The sequence below is a fragment of the Anoplophora glabripennis genome, unplaced genomic scaffold (assembly GCF_000390285.2).
Source record: "Anoplophora glabripennis isolate ALB-LARVAE unplaced genomic scaffold, Agla_2.0 scaffold418, whole genome shotgun sequence".
NCBI lineage: Eukaryota > Metazoa > Arthropoda > Insecta > Coleoptera > Cerambycidae > Anoplophora > Anoplophora glabripennis.
In genome coordinates this window covers 433,752-453,690 of record NW_019416647.1, presented here as the reverse complement: position 1 = coordinate 453,690, position 19,939 = coordinate 433,752, and the positions used below count along the sequence as shown (strand labels likewise).

The 19,939-nt window shown below is 33.4% G+C and overlaps 1 protein-coding gene across 1 annotated transcript in view; it reads left to right on the top strand.

Annotated features, from left to right (window-relative positions):
• LOC108910089 (major facilitator superfamily domain-containing protein 6-B-like) overlaps positions 1–19,376 on the top strand; it is a 22,206-nt gene extending 2,830 nt beyond the window's left edge. The window contains exons 3-6 of the mRNA XM_018714596.1: positions 7,579–8,654; positions 8,711–8,874; positions 11,921–12,292; positions 18,897–19,376. Coding sequence (XP_018570112.1) covers positions 7,579–8,654; positions 8,711–8,874; positions 11,921–12,292; positions 18,897–19,252 — 1,968 coding nt within the window. The 3' untranslated portion in view covers positions 19,253–19,376. The remainder of the gene's footprint in view (positions 1–7,578; positions 8,655–8,710; positions 8,875–11,920; positions 12,293–18,896) is intronic.
• The last annotated feature ends 563 nt before the right edge of the window (positions 19,377–19,939 follow it).

Sequence of the window (19,939 nt, the reverse complement as noted above, 5' to 3'; positions counted from 1 at the left end):
ACACTTGTAGCATGTCCACATATTCATCATTAGTAAAATTTGGCATAATTCTTGTTAATTTACACCCAAAAAGTATTTAGCTGATAACAGTGACAACTTACGGAAGAGTTAATTGTGACAACTGGCATGACAGCAGCACACTTAGTTTTTCTTTGATTGATTGCAATCATATATGGTGTGAGGTGAATGGTGATACATTTTATTTTTTATTAATAAACGAAAAGTTTTAAAGGAAAATTGCTAGAGAGGTAAAAGTTTCTAAAAGAACCAGTTTATCTAATGCGTATTTTTGGATATCGAGTTTTTACGAAATATAAAAGTTATGGCAAAAAATGGCTTGAGGGGTGGTTATTTCAACCCCTTTCGAGGGGTTAAAATTTTCGAAAAATAGTTGAAAACTCGCATCTGTATTAGTAAACAACCTGTAACAAATTTGTTATTTGTACCTCGTTCGGTTTTCAAATTACAGCCAATTTTCATATTTTTTTTTGGAAACTTTGATGGTCCATATCTCTTCAGGGGTGAACATTTTACTAAGGCGATTTTTTGCAGATCGTGTTCTTTTGAAATGTAGATTCACTGGTATCATGTATGCTACTGCATTCAAAAACACCCTGTATACTTTATATATTTTTTCATTTTTAATTTAATTTTTTTTAATGCGGGTTTTGAAATGGAGACAATCTCAATCCTGTATAACGTAAAGTGTTCTTTAACGGAGAATGCAAGATGTTCGATAAGATCGCAAGCATTGAAAAATTATTCATATGAATTTTCTGTAAATTTCTGCGGATTTTGCAGATAATTCGACTCTGTATTATCAAATAGAAATCACGAAAACCCTTCAGTAAGCCTTGTTTCCATAAATTCAGTCGATGTTCAATCATAAGTACTTCCTGCAAACTTTAGCAATTCATGCCTGTTATGGGCGCCATATTGCATACGCCATTTTGAGATTCGATAATCTGAGTGTATTTGTCAAATATTGTTAGTGAAAATTACATTAGCAGACAGTAACATATGTACGGTCCTCCTTATTTTATCGAATTGAAGCAAGAGGGTATTATCGTTGAGCAAATTCTTCAGGGAACTTATTTTTGATGCAGGCGGATTGCGATCGTCATCTGTGCTAAAATTCTGGGTTGTTAACCATTAGGCATAGTCCGTCTCTGGCGTTCTGGGTATACTGAAGTTTCACTTACAACATGAAAAACAATCTGTATGTATGTGTTATCGATCACCAAATTTGCATCATGCTAAAGTTAATACTTTAGAGACTGTAAATAAGAATAACTTTTTAATTTTCACCTTTGAGACCCCGTAACTTGTTAACGAAGGCCCGTATGAAAAAAAATGTATATAAAGAACTGATATTATTTTGACCTCATCTATTTGTATCAAGTACCTACCGGGACACCCTATACATACAGGGAGTTATGAAAAACACTGACATAAATTCAGGGCCTAAAAGATATTACATTTTGTTCCTATGAACTATGGGCGTATCTTTTTCCGTTTTCAAGATACAGGGCGTTAAAAATAATTTTTTAGAATCGAATTTCGGTCCTATCTTCCACAAATTTCTACCGAATGAACTGAAATTTTGCTATGTTGAGTTTCTGGGGATGCTAAATGCTCTGGAGTTATTAATTTTTGGCTATATCATATAGTGTTTAGTGCAGTACTCCGCGGAAACATTTTAGCTCCTAACTTTTTTGAGGTTAATCTTTTTGTCCCATTTGTCACTTGCTGTTATGTCAAATTTTATTCTAAACAAAAAAGGTGCTCTCATAAGGGATGATAAAATTTGCCCGTTTTCGAGAAAAACCAAGTACAGTGCTCCAAAGACAATCAGCTAGTATCCCAAATTGTTGTTTTTTATTTCAAGTAGGCTTTGGTACCTAGTTACTATTACTGTTAGTTCCATTAATAAAACTCAAAATCAAAGTTATTCTTTTAATGGTAATGATAAAAAGTAATAGTTAGTTTATTTCTGGAAATGTTTAACACATATTGAATACAATAATTGAAAAAGGGAAAACAAGAATAACTAATTATTACTAACAGAAAATTCAAATTTAAGGAAAATAAATCAGAATTAGTGTTCAAAATGTCCTCAATTTTAACAAATACAAAAATGAATTCTTGTTTGCAATGAAAATATTCTGATCGTCTTTTAGTTGATTGAAAACATCAACAATCTTTTGTCTCAGATGTTCTGCTGAATTTATTTCTGTTTCATCTACTTTTTGTTTGGCATAGCTCCAAACTACATAATCAAGAGGATTAAGGTCGGGTGATCTTGGAGGCTAGTGAATTGGAGCATCTGCACCTCGACCAATCCATCGCTCAGGAAAATTGTCATGAAGCCACTCTTTGCATACTCGAATAAAATCTGGTGGATCGTCATCATGCATGAAATAATAATATTTTTTTACTAATAGTGGAATATCATTTTCAATAATGTCGAACAGACTATTTCTTAAAAAATCTAAATACTTGGTGCTATTTAAATTACCATCGAGAATGTGGTATTCTATTAACTGATTCCCCATCGTGGCAGCTCAAACATTTACTTTAAATGTTGAAAATGGGACTTCTTTTTGGTCCTAGGATTTTCTTCAGTCCACAGATGCTCATGAAAGTCGCTTCGTCTGTAAAAAGGATAGATCGTAGAAAATTCGGATTTTCATTTTGTCTTTCTTCCAGCAATTGACAAAAATCTGTTTGCAGCTCGTAATCATTTGGTAATAACTCTTGTACTTTTGCGTAATGATATGGGTGTAACTGTTACTCTTTGTGATAATTTTCTGATATTCACTGAGGGTTCCTGAAATACCATATCTAATATATTTTCCTCTTTTTCAGCAGTCTTTTTGGCTTAAACGAGCCTGTCTACCGGCATCGCCTTTCAACGGCCAAAAATGTTTCTCTATTTGGTAATCTGCGAACAGGAAATTTTTCCGAATATCGCCTTACAGCAGCAAAACTGTTCCCTAAACATTCCCCTAAAGTTAACAACATTTTGGTATATTCTGAGTTTCAATAATTATTACTGTTATTCATAACGTAGCAAGTAGAAATTTCTTATTACACGAATTAAAATAAATAATTGTTCTGATAATGCACATAACACGTTCATTAGACATAAGCCTACTTGAAATAAAATACAATAATTTGGGATATCAGCTGCTTGACTTTCGCGCACTGTGCCCGGTTTTTCTCGAAAACTGGCAAATTTTAACATTTAACACTTCTTACAAGAGCATCATTTTTGTTTAAAATAAAATTTGCTATAACAGCAAGTGACAAAAGGGACAAAAAGATTAACTTAACTAAAAAAGTTAGGACCTAAAATGTTCTCGCGGAACTGCACTGGACACCCTGTATGATATAGCCAAAAATTAATAGCTCCAGAGCATTTAGAAACCCCACATAACAAAATTTCAGTTCAATCGGTCGAATTTTGAGGAAGATAGGACCGAAACTAGATTTTAAAAAACTATTTTTAATGCCCTGTTATCTTGAAAACGGAAAAAGATACACTCATGGTTCATAGGAACAAATTGTAATATTTTTTGAAATTCTATCAGGCCTTGAATTTAGGTCAGTGTTTTTCAGAACACCCTGTATACAGGCTGTTACAAATTCGCTTCTCACTACAGGGATCTCGAAAACGGTAAGAGACACAAACTAGCTTAAATGGAGGTAAAGTTGCGTAATCAGGGGACCAACATTATGCCTCTAAAAAATCAAGGCTAACATGATTAGTTTTCGAAATATTTGAAAAAAAACTAAATTTTGGAAATCCGTTTTTGTTTCATATCAGTCTTGTTTGAGGTGATATTGAAAAAAGAAGAACACTTTCTCATGGCCACTTTTTCCCCTCTATCGAATGGCATAATTCGTCTCTCCAGGACCATCATCAACTTCATTTTTTTAAATACAACCCTAGAAATTTTATTACATATTTTCAAGCCTTCATGACCCCCAATACTGTACTGCCTCAGCCCGACACGGATTCAGACGTTTTGTCGCGAAAAATTCATCTTCAGTGTATTCGTTCCGAATTTATCTAAATTTTTTATTTAGATTTCTTTATTTATTGACACTGTAAGTGTCGTTAAACCCTGTGAAATCCATCTAGTTATTTAAACTATTACCACTACTCATTAAAATAAAAAATTATTAGAGTTTTATTCTCGATGCCATAGTTATTTCTAGGCTTCTCAAGTGCTTAAAATTCAAATAAATTCCGATCTTTTTTTTTCAGGATATTCGTATAAATACATCTGACATGCTCTTTCACAGTTGCGGTTACAGATATAATAAGTTCCGATAATATTACGCTGATCTTCATTTTCAACCTTTGCCAAAACGAAAATGTTTTTGAACATTTACTGAAATTTTTTAAAGAATAATATTCAATTGGCGTTTTGGTTGTTCATATGCATTTTTAAGAATTAGTTTGTCATAATAAAACTAAATTTGTAATAATGTTTTAATTTTGACGCAACAACTTTTGAATTGTGTATGACCAAGTGATGGTAATAGTTAATAATAATAAATGTTTTATTGTAACGCGTGGTGGTAATAGTTTAAATAACTAGATGGATTTCACAGGGTCTAACGACACTTACAGTGTACGATAATTCAATAAACAAAGAAATCTAAATAAAAAACTTATATAAATTTGGAACGAATACACTGAAAATTAATTTTTCGAGACAAAACATCTGAGGCAGTACAGTATTGGGGGTCATGAAGGCTTGCAAAAAATGTAATAAAATTTCTAAAAAAATTAAGTTGATGATGGCCCTGAAGAGACGAAACGTTTCATATAAAAATTGATTATGCTAATCGATAGAGGGGAAAAAGTGGCCATGAGAAAGTGTTCTTTTTTCAATATCATCTCTAACAAGGCTGAAATGAAACAAAAACGGATTTCCAAAATATCGGGTTTTTCCAAATATTTCGAAAACTAATCATGTTAGCCTTGATTTTTTAGAGGCATAATGTTGGTCCCCTGATTACGCAAATTTGCTCCCATTTAAGCTACTTGGTACCTCTTACCGTTTCCGAGATCCCTGTAGTGAGAAGCGAATTTGTAACAGCTTGAATATCTGGAATTTTGGATTTAGTCGGCTGTCAGTCAAAATTTTTCCCTGCTCTGTAGTTCTCAGTTCAAGCTTTCGACTACTTTATTGTCTCTTCCTTAGTAACTTTATAACGGTTACAATATGTATTATGAAAAACTTTGAAAGCTAAAACAAAAATTATACTTACAAATGTTGAGATTGTATTCAACACATTAGAATATGAAAAAACATTGATAAACGTAATGAATAAAATTTAAATATTAAAAGTCAAAACACACTTAATAAACCAGCTAAAATGTAACTATAATTATATTGAAAATATAAATATAATAGTGGTAAGCTTTATCCCATATAAGTGAGGTTGTCAGAACTGAGTCGTGGGACATAGGCGTACGCATTATATATTAAAAAGCAACAAATTAAATTGTCTATAATACACCACCATAAACATCAACGGATAGGAATTAACTACGCAACATCCGTACGATAACAAATGCAACAGTATATTAACGTGACGTGAACATGGAAGTCATTCTGAGGCAGCGGCTCACGCATGTCTCGATTGACCCGCTTGGCACGCCATTGAATTGCGGCTCTCTTTGACAGCCAAACATAAAGTAATATAATATAGAAAAACTACTAAATAAGTCAAACTACTAAATTTCAACATGCGATTTCTCAAAGACGAAAAATGAATTGGGATAAATCCAAGTGCGTTTTAAAGACTAAGTATAATAACGAGCGTTCAAATAAAAACGTGGTCGAAGTTGGCTCTGACACATTGGACGTAGGGAGTAGCATATAGCGACCAACTTAACCTCATTTCTCAACGAGCTGTATAGCAGCCGTCAGTTTCAATAACGTTAATGACTATATAACTTTATTTTAAAGAATAATCGTGATAACAATAACAAACAATTAAAGGAGCTGCGGAAAGTGTCCCCCTCCTTGTTATAACAATAAATTAAAGCAGCTGCTGAAAGTGTCCCCCTCCTTGTTCCAAGCACTTTTCACACCTGTTTCTCAAAGAATTAAAGACATTTTCTAAGATGCTCGGGGTATTGTTAATTTCACGAATCTTGTCTATAAGTCGAGCCTGCAGATGGTTTAAATCAGGAATAGGCACTTCAAAAATAGTGTTTTTAAGGTAAGGCCACAAAAAGAAATCACACGGCGTAATATCACATGACCTCGGTGGAAATTCATGTTCAGCATTGAGACTTATTAGTCGATTTTGGAAAACTTCCCTCAACATATTCATCGTCTCGCCTGCCGTATGTGCCCTTGCGCCATCTTGTTGAAAGTAAAAGTTTGTAATTTCGTTTTCTTCCAGCTGGTTAACAAAAGGAGCGATAATTTCTTCTCTATACCTTTGCGCAGTAAAAGTACCATTAAAAAAAATAAGTCCATAAATCCTCTTTCGATTGAGAGCACACCAGACTCCAATTTTTTGAGCGTGTAGAGGTCCCTCGACAAAAAAGTTATCTGGTTTTTCAGAAGACCACATTCTCATATTCTGTGAGTTTACGTAACCACTTAAATGAAACCAGGCTTCATCAGAAAAAAAGGTGATATTATGAAGTTCACCGTAGTTGTTTAAAAACCATTCACAAAATACAGCCCGTCGCGGAAAATCAACTTCATGAAGTTCTTGCTGACAAGTTAAACGATAGGAGAACAAACGCAAATCTTTTTTTAACACTGTGTGGCAGGTACCGACTGATACTCCCACCATTTGTGATAAAACACGTACAGAAGTTCTTGGCACATTTTCCATTATTTGTTGGATATTTTCTTTTAATTCTTCAGTCCGCTTTTTAGGTCGGCCGCTTCCTTCTTTTCTTGTTACACTGCCCGTTTTACGAAAAACATTAACACAACGCTGAACTGCACTTTGAAAAATTTTGTACTCAACAACGCCGGGAAATTGATTTTGAAATTCTATGAAACATGCCTCAAGAGAATACTTCCATATTCCATCAATCTTGCGTCCATTTCTAAAGTAGGACTCTATGATAAACACTTTTTGTTCTTGAGAAAACACCATTTTAAACGCTTCTTAAAACGAAAATATTCAAATTGATAGCGGCGATATAGCGCTTTGACAGATGACGTTTAAGTTCATTTGCTATACGCTACGCCCTACGTCCAAATTTTCAGAACCAACTTGACCACGTTTTTATTTGAACGCTCGTTACTTTAAAACCCCATTAATGGTTTTAGCAAAAAAATACCTTTGCATGTAACAACCTCAAATAAGTAAAAAAATCGCTAGGTTAGGTTATCTCAAAAACCAGAGCCAATTGAGAAATTTGGAACTCGGATTCGAATTCAGCGCACCAAAATCCTTCGGAAAAGTACATTCTGGTTAAAGGGTCGACCAAATTTTGTCTGCCTGTGTAATTTTTTTCGTGCTTGAACGAATGGTGAAAACAGCATCTTGTTATAGAGAAAAAATATATGTTATTCTTGATTTCAGATGCTACTAGCAACGTTTTCAGTAATGGGCGGTGCTTCAGCTCTACTGCTACTACTAGTACCTGTCGGAAGAGTAACCCTTACATTCCCTGAAAAGGTAGTACTAGGCGTTTCTTGCGAAGCAAATACATCACCTGTGCTATCATTATACCAAGAATATCCATGTGTACCTTTAAGTCGTGATAAGTTATTTAATGCCGATATAAAAATAGAATCCTGTGGCTTCGCCTGTCAATCTGTGCTCAATGAAAATTACACAAATCAAATAATAGAAACCAATTACTACAAGACGTTGATATATGACTCTGAAAGCAATACAACTCTAGACAATATTTTTTCGTTAGACGAAGCCGACATACATCAACCCGAACCCATATCAAAGTCGAGGAATCATAAAACTTTAAAAAACAACATGAGATACACTACGTCTATTAGGAAGCTGTCAAAAAGTTCATTTTATTTTCCTTTCAATTCTATGTATAATTTTTCTTGTGGTGTTGAAAATGATACTAATGTGAGTTGCATTTTTGGAAGTCAGGAAAAACTGCAAGACTTCAAAAAATTAAAAGATCCCTTAAATGTCGGATTAACGTTACTGGAGATGAACCAGAACGATTATGAAGAACAAAGGCAACTTTTTTCTGTACAGTACATAGACAGTAAACACAGCAACATTACATGTAACAGAAACGATTCATTGAACAACAAACACGTATCAGTGGTAATACCTCTAACGTTAAGTGACACTAAAATAAAACAGCTTGATTTAAGCACCTGTTCTCCACGTTGTATAGCCACGGCTCCCAGGAAACAAATGTGTTCGAACATGAAAACAGTAGTGGAATTAGACATGAGAGTAACCTTTTGGTCATATATGTGTGTCCGTGTGTTTGTAAGTATAGTCAGCGGTACGTCTTTCGCTATGTTTGAAGGAGCAGTCATAGCGATCCTTAGGGAACACAAGGCTGACTATGGACTGCAAAGGATATACGCTACTATTGGCGGAATGATAAGTTCTCCAGTGTCGGGATGGATGATAGATTTTGCCAGTAAAGGAAAAGGATACACAGATTTTCGGTAAACTAAAAACCGTTTAGAATTTAAGTGATTTAATTACTTCTTGCTTGTTTTAGGCCGATTTTCTTCTTGTACGCAGCATTAAAAATAGTGAGTGGCATACTCATGCTCTTCATCAATTTAGAATTTAAGAAGGCAGCTTCAAGCGTAATTAGTGATGTTATATCGGTACTTAAAAAGTTGGAACTTATAACCTTATTTATATCCTGCTTAATTTTAGGTGAGTATGATATCATTAATATTCCCACTATGAAAGAATGTCAAAAAAAGTTGTCTGTACTTTTCATGCGACATATGTTATCCGTTGTATTTTTGCCTCCTAATCACGAATCCGGTGTCCGAATTGAGCTATCACATCACAGGAATTTCCTAACCTCAAAGAACTGGTCAAAAGTAGCAAAAATTCACGAAAAAGTGCTAGGAAAAATACAAAAATTTTTTTTTCTGCGTTCAAAACCTCATTTATGTGGTTAAGACCCCACTGAACATGAATCCGCGCTCAAAATTTATGGTTCTTTTTCTAACCTACAAAGACGGATCAATTGTCAGATATCACGAATATTCAAAAAATAACAGATTGGTGCACGGGGGTTTTTGAGGTCGCTGATCACGGATCCGAGGTCAATTTTGCAAAATTTAATATGGCGGATCCAATATGACAGACCTAATTATCAAAAAATAACACATTCGCGCCAAATTTGGTATACAGGGATTTTCGGGGTCACTGATCACGAATCCGAGATCAGATTCACAAAATTCGTTTTTAAAAATTTAATCAATTACCTATGTGGTATTCCACACCAAATCGACCACTTTTAACCCTAACCCCTTTCGATTTGGCTGAAACTTTTTTATTGTTTTCTACCCCATTGAAAACCTCTGAGAATTTTTTCACCCAACTCAAAAAAGTTATGAATTTTTGAAAAAAATAGCTTTTTTTTAAATAACCATAACTTTTACAAAAATTGAGTTATCGGGACGTTTTTTTCAAAATTTCTGTTTTTAAATGTACTTTTTGAAAAAAAAATAAATCAAAATTATCTGAACTTATCTTCACTGTTTTTTTTTCAATTTTCGAAAAAAAAACGAAAATTTCTAGATTATTTTTTATAAAAAACTGATGTTTTTCGTTTTCTATTTTTTTTTATTGAAAAACATTTTTTTTTCAAATTTAGCTTATTTTAAATAACACCATTTTGAAAATTTTTGAAGACGTATATAGAATCCCAAAATTGAAAAAAAAATAGGAAAGAAATAATTGAAAGTGGTAAACATGAAAAAAATTTCGATTTTTTAAAAAAAGTTAAGAAAAAAAGATCGTTTTGAGTACTTTTTTTGTATTTTTTTTTTTTGAAAATTACAACTAAAATCAAAGAAAATGAAAAAAAACCTCAACCTCAAAAAAACGGTCAGATATCACGAATTTTCAAAAAATAACAGATTCGCACCAAATTTGGTATACGGGGGTTTTCGGGGTTGCTGATCACGGATCCGAGATCAATTATGAAAAATTCAAGATGGCGGATCCAAGATGGCCGACCAAATTTAGTATACGGGGGTTTTTATTTTTTGTTTTAATTTACTTACCTGTTTTAAAATATAATATGTAATTTAATGTTAAAAAATAATACTATTATGCATATTACATCCAAAAACTCGATTCTCATTAAAATAAACCTTATACATAAAAAATATGTCATTTTCTTTACGTAAAAATATTGTTTTTTAAGAAAATTGTTTATTGGTACCATTGTGAAAAATTATTTCTCGAAAAAATGCGAAAAAAAATTTTTTTACAAATTAATAGTTTATAACAAATTAATAATTAATTATTGCAAAATGGACCGTGCAGTTGTTATTATTTTCATGCGCTACCCCAAATTAAAAAAAAAACGTTAAAATTGGTCCACAATTACCGGAGATATCGTAAAATTTTCGGACAGTTAAGATTTGAAGTCTCGGAACGTTTCTGTCTTATTTCCCCCAACCACATTCCAGGTGTAGAAATGTATTCGATGACGTTTTTAAAGGGTTAAAAATTACTATAAAAAGCATTTTAACCGTTATTATGAAGTTTAAGGGTTGATTTATTCTCGAAATTAAGTCTTAATGTTTATAAACAAGTTATGAATTTAAAAAACGCCATCTCGGCTAAAAATGGTCCTAGTACATTTTTTTTAAATTCGTGAAAAATTACCAGGATTGCGAATATCAAAGCGGCTTTAAAAAATATTAATTCTTCGCAAAGTTATTAATGAAAAACCTTATAAACATATTACACTATATGTATACGCCGTTTTGAGGAGGTTAGCTTATGAAATTACAATTTCCAGTTGCATGTCTTGAAAATATAAGTCAAGACGAAACAAATGAGCACTCATAAGGCCCTTTATTATAACGCTAACAACCGCGTTCTTCAATTGAAAAAATGCTATTTCTAATAAACAAACGCAAAAACTCGTAAACAAATAAATATTTTTTTGCCAAATTTTCAGCGTTTCTTAAGCATCAGAAAATATAACGTTTACTGCAGTTTAGAGACGATTTATGCTCTTTTCTTCTATTTATAGCAAATTCAAATTTTGCTGTTTTTTTGCAATTGTTTAAACAAATTGTTAATGGATTTTAATTTAGCAGGTCTCCAATGAAGCGTTTTTTGACAACCTATAAGTATAAACAAAAGCAGAAATTCCTGTTGGAGAGCGCTTTTTAATACAGCTAAAAAACTCAATTTTTGGTAATTTTTACATTATAATCATTGTTTAAACAATGATCTTGTTATTTTAAACCGATACTTTTTGGGAAATATTATTTCTTTTTGCCTAAACTAACGATTAAATCAAGTTTCAATCTGAAACGAATTACCTTTTGATTTACATGTATTACAAATTTCATTTACTTGGCTATAGGTGAAAAGTGACTTGAGGCACCTTAAATTGTAGATAATTTAATTACCTAAACATAGAACAATTAATTTTCCAATTGTCGTCTAGATTTTCATGGACAGTAAAGTGAAAAAACACGTACATATTTACAATTTGCTAATTTAGCGTCATTTCTTTCGAGTTACTTTATTGATATTATCATTCTACGTAGCCTTCTCTGTCATAAAGTGCAATAAAATGTCTACTAATAATTTTTTCACGTTCAAACTCTAATTCGACTGGAGTAATAATTAAACCTGTTATTTAAAATACATATTTTACCGTTGTTTATGAATTATTTACTAACAGTAATAATAAGTTAACTAAAAATATTTTTTATAGGTTGCGCCTGGGGATTCATCGAGAGTTTCTTATTCTGGCTTCTTGAAGACTTGGGTGGTTCAAAATCTTTAATGGGTCTAACCATAACGGTAGGCGGTATCGTCGGCATACCGCTTTTAGTGCTATCGGGCCCGCTCATTAAAAAGTTGGGACATGCCAATGTGATATTCATTGGTTTTATATTCTACGCCATACGACTACTAGGGTATTCGGTTATATACAACCCTTGGTTGTGCTTGATATTTGAAGCTATGGAGTCCATTACGTTTGGATTGAGTTTTACAGCAGCAGTGACGTACGCAGCAAAATTATCAACTGTAACAACAGACACTAGTATTCAGGGGATGTTGGGAGGATTGTATTATGGCGTTGGTAAGTGTTTTCGTATGACACGTAGTGAATCTAAAATGTGTAACATGTATTTCAACTGCAGATATACTTTAATGAGAAAGTTTTTATATGAACTACACCCACTATTATACACTAGGCACAAAAATTAAAAGATATTAAAAAAATCTCAAAATTTGGGTGATTTTCATAGACTTGGAGGGAAATGGTCGTAGAGAGAATAAAAAAAATTAGGAATTTGGAGCTTCAAGTGTCTAGTTTTCAGATCTGCAGTTTAAAATTTTTTAGCGTCAGCAACGAAAAAAATGTTCCGGAGCCTTGTACGATTATTTGTCGCTGAGTTATCGTCGATCACAGCAAAAAATTGATTTTTGACTTTGGCAATCAATTACTCGGGAAATAATGGTTGTACAGAAAATGCAAGCAGGTTTTTGAGAACTGCAAAGTATTCTCTACAAGACGCCAAATGAGAGATCGTCTTTAATACCAGAACTCAGTTGGTAATCATTCTCATCATTGACTGCCGAAAGGTACATCACCGAAATCCTTGAACCACACGTTCTACCCATGCGTACAAGCATGAGGAATCGTTTCATTTTCATGCAGGATAATGCTCATCTTCATACCGCAAAACGTACGAGAAATTTTCTTCACTCCAGCAACGTGGTAACTCTCAACCATCCACCTATGAGTCCCGAATTGAACCCCATTGAGCATGTTTAGGACATGCTCGGGCATCGATGACGACGAGACTATCCGCAATTACAAAATTACCATCAACTGACCAAGGCTTTTTTACAAACTTGGCAAGGAATTACGCAACGAGATATCCGGCGGTGCATTAATATGCGAGACCGCTTAAAATCGGTGATCAGGAACAACGTCAAATCTGCAACGTCAAATCAACCAAATTTTTTTTGACGTTTGTGAAGCTTGTGGATATGTTAAAAAAAATTTGAAAACAATAATTTTTGAAAAAAAATTATTTTAATTTTTTTTTTAGAATCATGAACGTTTTTTTGATGAAGAAAATATGGAATATTACTAAAAAACATTTTTAACTTAAAAAAACGAATAAAAAGTGAAAAATTACTTATTACATTGATTTTCAGCAAAAACGACAAATTTAAACATTCCGGGAACTAAGAAAAAAAAATCGCGCAGCGTTTTGAAATTATCAGGGTTTCTGACACTTTGAGGTTGAAAAGTTACAGTCAATATCCTTAGTTTATTCATTATTTGCAAAGTTATGCCAAGTTATTCAAATATCCCTAATTATACAGTTTTTTACCTTTTTTCTTACCAACAGACAAACAAAAATTTTTTTTATAAAAAACCCATAATTACGACTTGTAGAGAATACTTTGCAGTTTTCAAAACCCTGCTTGGATTTTCTGTACGATAATTACTTCCCGAGTAATTGATTGCCAAAGTCAAAAATGATATTTTTTTGCTTTGATCGACGATAACTCAACGACAAATAATCGTATAAGGCGCCGGAACCGCTCAAATTGAAGAGAATTAAATTATCTAAGAGAGCTTTATGATGAAATTACCAAAATAAATTTTTTGAAGTCCATAGGCCTTTTTAAAAAAATCAAAAATTTACAAATTTTTTTTTCGTTGATTTTCTTATGATTACTCAAAAACTGCTGACGCTAAAAAGTTTTAAACTGCAGATCTGAAAACTAGACATTTGAAGCTTCAATTTCCTTTTTTTATTCTTTCTACAACCATTTCCTTCCAAGTTACAACTCTTTGAAAATCACCCAAAATTTTGGGATTTTTTTAATATCCCTTAATTTTTGTGCCTAGTGTATACACGGTGTTAAAAAAAGTGTAAAATATTTAAGGAGGTAATAGTATGAACCAAAATAAGCAGAAAAGTCTCAATAAACATGGGTCCGCAAAGTAACGGTTGCGGAGATATGGAATGTTTTATGTTTTTTAGCCCCTTTTTTTATTTTGCAAAAACGTTGTGTATTTTCTTATAATAGTTGGTTGATGTTTAGTGAAATAAACAGTACGTATTTGACAGTTGTTCTCAGTGCACAAGTTTTCTTTCGCTATGGCTGGTTACTCTAACGCAGAATTAACAGACATGCATTTCATGTATGGTCGTGCTAATGGGAACGCCACCGAAGCGCGACGTCTTTATGTTGACGCTTATCCAAATCGCCAGATTCCTTCACAACGCATGTTTGGAAGAATTCACCAAAGATTGCGTGATACCGGTTCCTTGAGCAAACAGTGCCATTTATCCGGAAGACCAAGGTCGGTATCCACTCCTAGAGCAGAAGAAGAAATTCTAGCACTGGTAGAGCAGAATCCAGGTACGAGTGTGCGGAGAATATCAGCCGAGGTAGGAATTAGTGGTCCTCTTGTTTGGAGAATCCTTCACGAGCAACTGCTTTATCCATACCATGTGCAACGAGTACAGGCCTTAAATCCAATAAATGATCATCAAGCACGTTTGGTTTTTTGCCGCTGGTTTCTACGTCATGATGCTGAAGACCCTCGTTTTCTTGCAAACATTCTTTTTACTGATGAGGCCGGGTTCACAAGAAATGGAGTGTTTAATTTTCACAATACGCATATTTGGGCCGACGAAAATCCTCATGCTCTAATAGAATCTGGACATCAGGCACGTTTTTCATTAAACATTTGGATGGGTATTGTAGGTGACAGGTTTCTAGGTCCTGTTGTTTTACCAAACCGATTAACAGGCGCTGCTTACCTCAACTTTCTGCAGAACACACTGTATGAGTTTTTGGAAGACATTCCTTTGAATCAGAGGCAACAAATGTGGTTCCAGCATGATGGTGCTCCAGCTCATTTTTCCATGGCCGTTAGAGAGCATTTACACCAAACTTTTCCACATAGATGGGTAGGAAGGGCCGGACCTGTTTTATGGCCTCCAAGATCGCCTGATCTGAACCCTCTAGATTTCTTTGTTTGGGGATATTTGAAGACATTAGTGTATGGTACTCCTGTAAATAGCCTGGAAGAGCTGCAGCTACGGATTAATCAAAAGTGTCAAGAAATCCAAACCAAGGAGGGTGTTTTCGAAAGAGTTCGAATATCGTTGAGACGAAGATGTCGTGCCTGCTTGGAAATGGACGGAGGGCACTTTGAACATCTTCTGTAACTTTGTTTTTTGTTTGTTAAAAGCTTCCTTTGTCGGTTTATTCCTAATAAAATAAAATGTTTGAAAAACGAATAGTGGTCCATATCTCCGCAACCGTTACTTTGCGGACCCATGTTTATTAAGACTTTTCTGCTTATTTTGGTTCATACTATTACCTCCTGAAATATTTTACACTCTTTTTTAACACCCTGTATAAACGGGACACCCTATATAAGCTGAATGATTCCAGTCTCATTCGTAAGTACAACATTTTTGTGCGTGCTTGTTTTATTATTCTTTGTAAACTTTTTCATTTACCAGCAATTTATATTAATATCATTCATATACCAACAATTTTTATTAACAAAATAAAATAATGGTTAGGATATGCTGATGATTTTAAGCTATCTTTACCTATTCGTGATATTACTGATTATCTAAAACCACAGAACGATCTTGACGCTTTTGTAATTTTTTGTAAAAAACAATCATTTGTTTATTAATATCGACAAATGCCATATAATCATTTTTACTCGAAATAAACATCCTTTCAATCATCAATATAGTATTAATGACTTAATTTAAAATTGTAAAAATAAAATTAGAGACCTTGGAGTGATTTTTGATAATAAAATGTTATTTGATGCCCATATTAATAAACTGATATCTAATACACTTAAGATGCTGGGTTTCATTATGAGGCAGTCCAAACAGTTCACTAATTCTAAAGCCATATTGCTTTTATATAACACATTTGTATTTAGTAAAATTAATTTTGCTCGAGTTATTTGGAATCCTCAATATAATATATAATATATTAGTCGCATTGAAATGATCCAATATAAATTTTAATTTTTTTTTCTTTTATCTGTAGGAGAACTTTGAACGACAACAATTTTCATAGATTGAGTGTTGAATATAATATTATAAGTTTAGCTAACAGGAGAGCCTTAGCGGATGTTATTAACCTGTATAAAAATCGACTGTGTCCAATTAATTAGTAAAATATTTTTTAATATACCATGCAGGTCGTTTAGGTCCTACGACTTGTTTTTCATTCTTTTTAAGCATAGGTACCAATGCCTCCGCAAACTCTCCTGTGTGCAGAATGAAGCATTCTTATAACGATATTTGTAGCACTTTAGATTTATTCTCTACCTCTTTAGTTTCATTTAAGAGATTGCTCAAACGTATACTTCTTTTATAATATTTTTATGCTATGCTTTTTATGATGCTTTTCTTTTATAATATTTTTTATGCTATTTATAATCTTAAAACTTTTTGTACTGTTGTTTGATGTACAGGGATGAATGAGTTAATTTTTTTTTAAAACGCCGAAACACGTTAACTGATTTTGATTTTATCCCATCTTTCGGTTATATAATAATTAATTTTTCTTCAACCCCTTAACCCCCAGCTACCCCTACTTTTTTTTTGAAATGAAAACATAAGGCATGAGGGGGCTTGTTGAAAAGCTTATACAAAACTGAATCCAGCCATACCAAATAAACAAATTTTATTTTTTCAATAGCAAGTTTTTTTTCATTTAGAAATTGAAACAACTAAATAATTTACGAAAATAAACTCAATGTCGCAAATGCTGAAAATGTCCTCCATTCACTATTTGGCATTCTCCAAGACGATAGTAAAAGCTGTCCACAGCATTCTGAATGACTTCAGCTGGTAAATTATGCATCTCCGCCCTAATCTTGTTATTTAAATCCTCAATATTATCCGGTCTGTCCTGGTAGACTCTTTCTTTCAAATATCTCCAAAGAAAATAATCCAGGGGTGTTAAGTCGGGGGATCTTGGCGGCCATTCAACTGTACCCCGTCTACCAATCCAGCGATTTGGAAACATTTCATCTAAGTATCTTCGAACATCAATACCAAAATGTGGGGGAGCGCCATCTTGTTGGAACCAAATTCTTTCATTCGGTATATCTGGATCAATTTCATGAGGGAAAATCACAGCTAGAGCAGGTATCAGGTCAAATGTTAGGAAATCCAGGTAGCGTGCGGCAGTAAGATTTTCTTCAAAAAGAATGGGCCCAAGATTCTGTTGTTGATTATACCTGCCCATACATTAACTTTTTGTGGATGCTGCGTATGCGATTCGCTTGTCCAGTGTGGATTTTCCTGGGACCAAAAGCGATACTTGTGCCTGTTAACCACTCCATTTAAATAAAACGTAGCTTCATCCGAAAAAAGTACGTCTCGTTGAAAACCATTATTGTCGTCGCACCGTCTCATCATTTCCTCACAAAATTGTAATCGCCTATCATAATCGTCTTCCAGAAGCTCTTGGACAAGACGTACCTTATAGGGGTGGTATTTCTCTTGTTTCAAAAACATTCGAATTGCAGTTCGAGAAGCATCGTGATTGCGGGCCAATGAAACAATTGAAGTATGAGGATTTTCAACAAGTTCAAATGCAATGTCTAATTTCTTTTCTTCATTCAAAGCACGTGCCTGTCCAGTTTTGGGAAAAGTCTGTAATGTACCGTGTTCCTCAAATTTGTGAAATATTTTACTAACTGTCTCTTGCGAGATTTGGTTTTCGGGATATTTCGCATTAAATAAATCGCGCACTTCAGCCTGACTTCTTATTTTGTCTCCACATCTAAGCAATATCAAGATTTCGATGCGTTGCCTTTCCGACAATACCATTGCAATTCAGTAAATAACTTGATTTTGACACAATAGTAACGTTTCAAACTCCAATTTACAACTAAAGCGAAAAATTAACCAGAAAGCCTGGCAAGTAAGTGGTACCAAAAAAAACGCAACATAAAAAATATATCTTCTTTGCGTTAGCAGTGATAGATACAGTTTCAAATTCTTTATTCTATTCTGTGCAAATTCATGGAGGATAACACTGAAGATAATTAAATGTTATTTAGGTGTATTTTAGGTAGGTGTTTTATACAACCCTAAAAACCTCGCTATTGAAAAAATAAAACTGTTTATTTACTATGGCTGGATTCGGTTTTCTATAAACTTTTCAACCCTAATGCCTTATGTTTCTATTTGAAAAAAAAAGGTGGGGGTAACTGGGGGTTAGGGGGTTGAAGAAAAATTAATTATTATATAACCGAAAGATGGGAAAAAATCAAAATCAGTTAACGTGTTTCGGCGTTTAAAAAAAAATTTACTCATTCAAAAGATATGAATTTTATTTCGTACTTCTGGCCATCCCTATATATATGTTAATTTAGTGGATACATTAGTGGGTTTTTTCGCCTGTTAGTGTCCCAAATGGTAAATAAATAAATAAATAAATAAATATAACCGAAAGATGGGAAAAAATCAAAATCTTTTAACGTGTTTCGGCGTTTAAAAAAAAATTTACTCATTCAAAAGATATGAATTTTATTTCGTACTTCTGGCCATCCCTATATATATGTTAATTTAGTGGATACATTAGTGGGTTTTTTCGCCTGTTAGTGTCCCAAATGGTAAATAAATAAATAAATAAATAAACACTTCGTTTTCTTCTAGGTAAAGGCGTAGGTAGCCTAATCGGCGGATACTCAATAAAATCTATCGGTATCCGCTCGACTTTCCAAGCTTTTTCCTTGATGACAGCCATTACAGGACTAATTTATTTTGCATTCTACCACATCTATTTGAAGAAAAACCCTTCGCAAGGCACAGATATTACTAAAAAGGACGTAGAGACGGACAAGTCGGCACAAATGGAGAAAACCGAAATTGCCGACATACAAGCAGACTTGCCTGTGGTGTATGAAGATGCATTGTGTAATCCCGCTTATGAAACGACAGAAGTTGAAGATGAAGAGGATGAGAACGAAGAAACAGATAAGAAACCTCGAAATCAAAACGGTGAAATTTAATTTAGTTTAATATAGTTACTGTTAATAAGTACAGTATTAATTTTCTTAGATATATAAATGTGTAAGTTCCTTTTTTAACCTCAAATGGTGCTAAGCTAAAATGTATATTGTAAAAACTCTACAACACGGCATAGTACGGTATGTATTTAAATAATAACTAAGGTAGAAATAATATTTAAAGTTACAAATTCATACAACAAAATAGTACAATATAACTGTGAAAAGTATGGCTTCGAATTAAAAATATATGTTTAATCAATAAGTATGCACCATAAAGGAATATTTTGTTATCAACTGATTTTTTAGAAATTTGAATTTGCCAAAGGCAGGTCTGAGAAGTAAAAACAAGTCAAAAGAAAAGTTGTCTAGTAAACGTCTTGGTTTTCGACTTTTTATTTTAAGATATTATCTTAATGGAATTATATATTTAGTTATATCTACTACTATAACCGTTTATATATACAGGGAGTCCCATCGGTAATCATCACTATCGATATCTCGGAAAGTACTGATCCGATAAATCTAAAAATTTGGCAACCTAGCAAATGCACAGTAAAAATATTTAGAACTCTATGGCACTTCAGAATTTACGGTGAACCTAGTACAATATGTGTGGCGATTCCTTAGATTGTTGTTGCATAATTCCATGTAAAATATAAATATCCACACGACTTTGGTCAGCCCTTC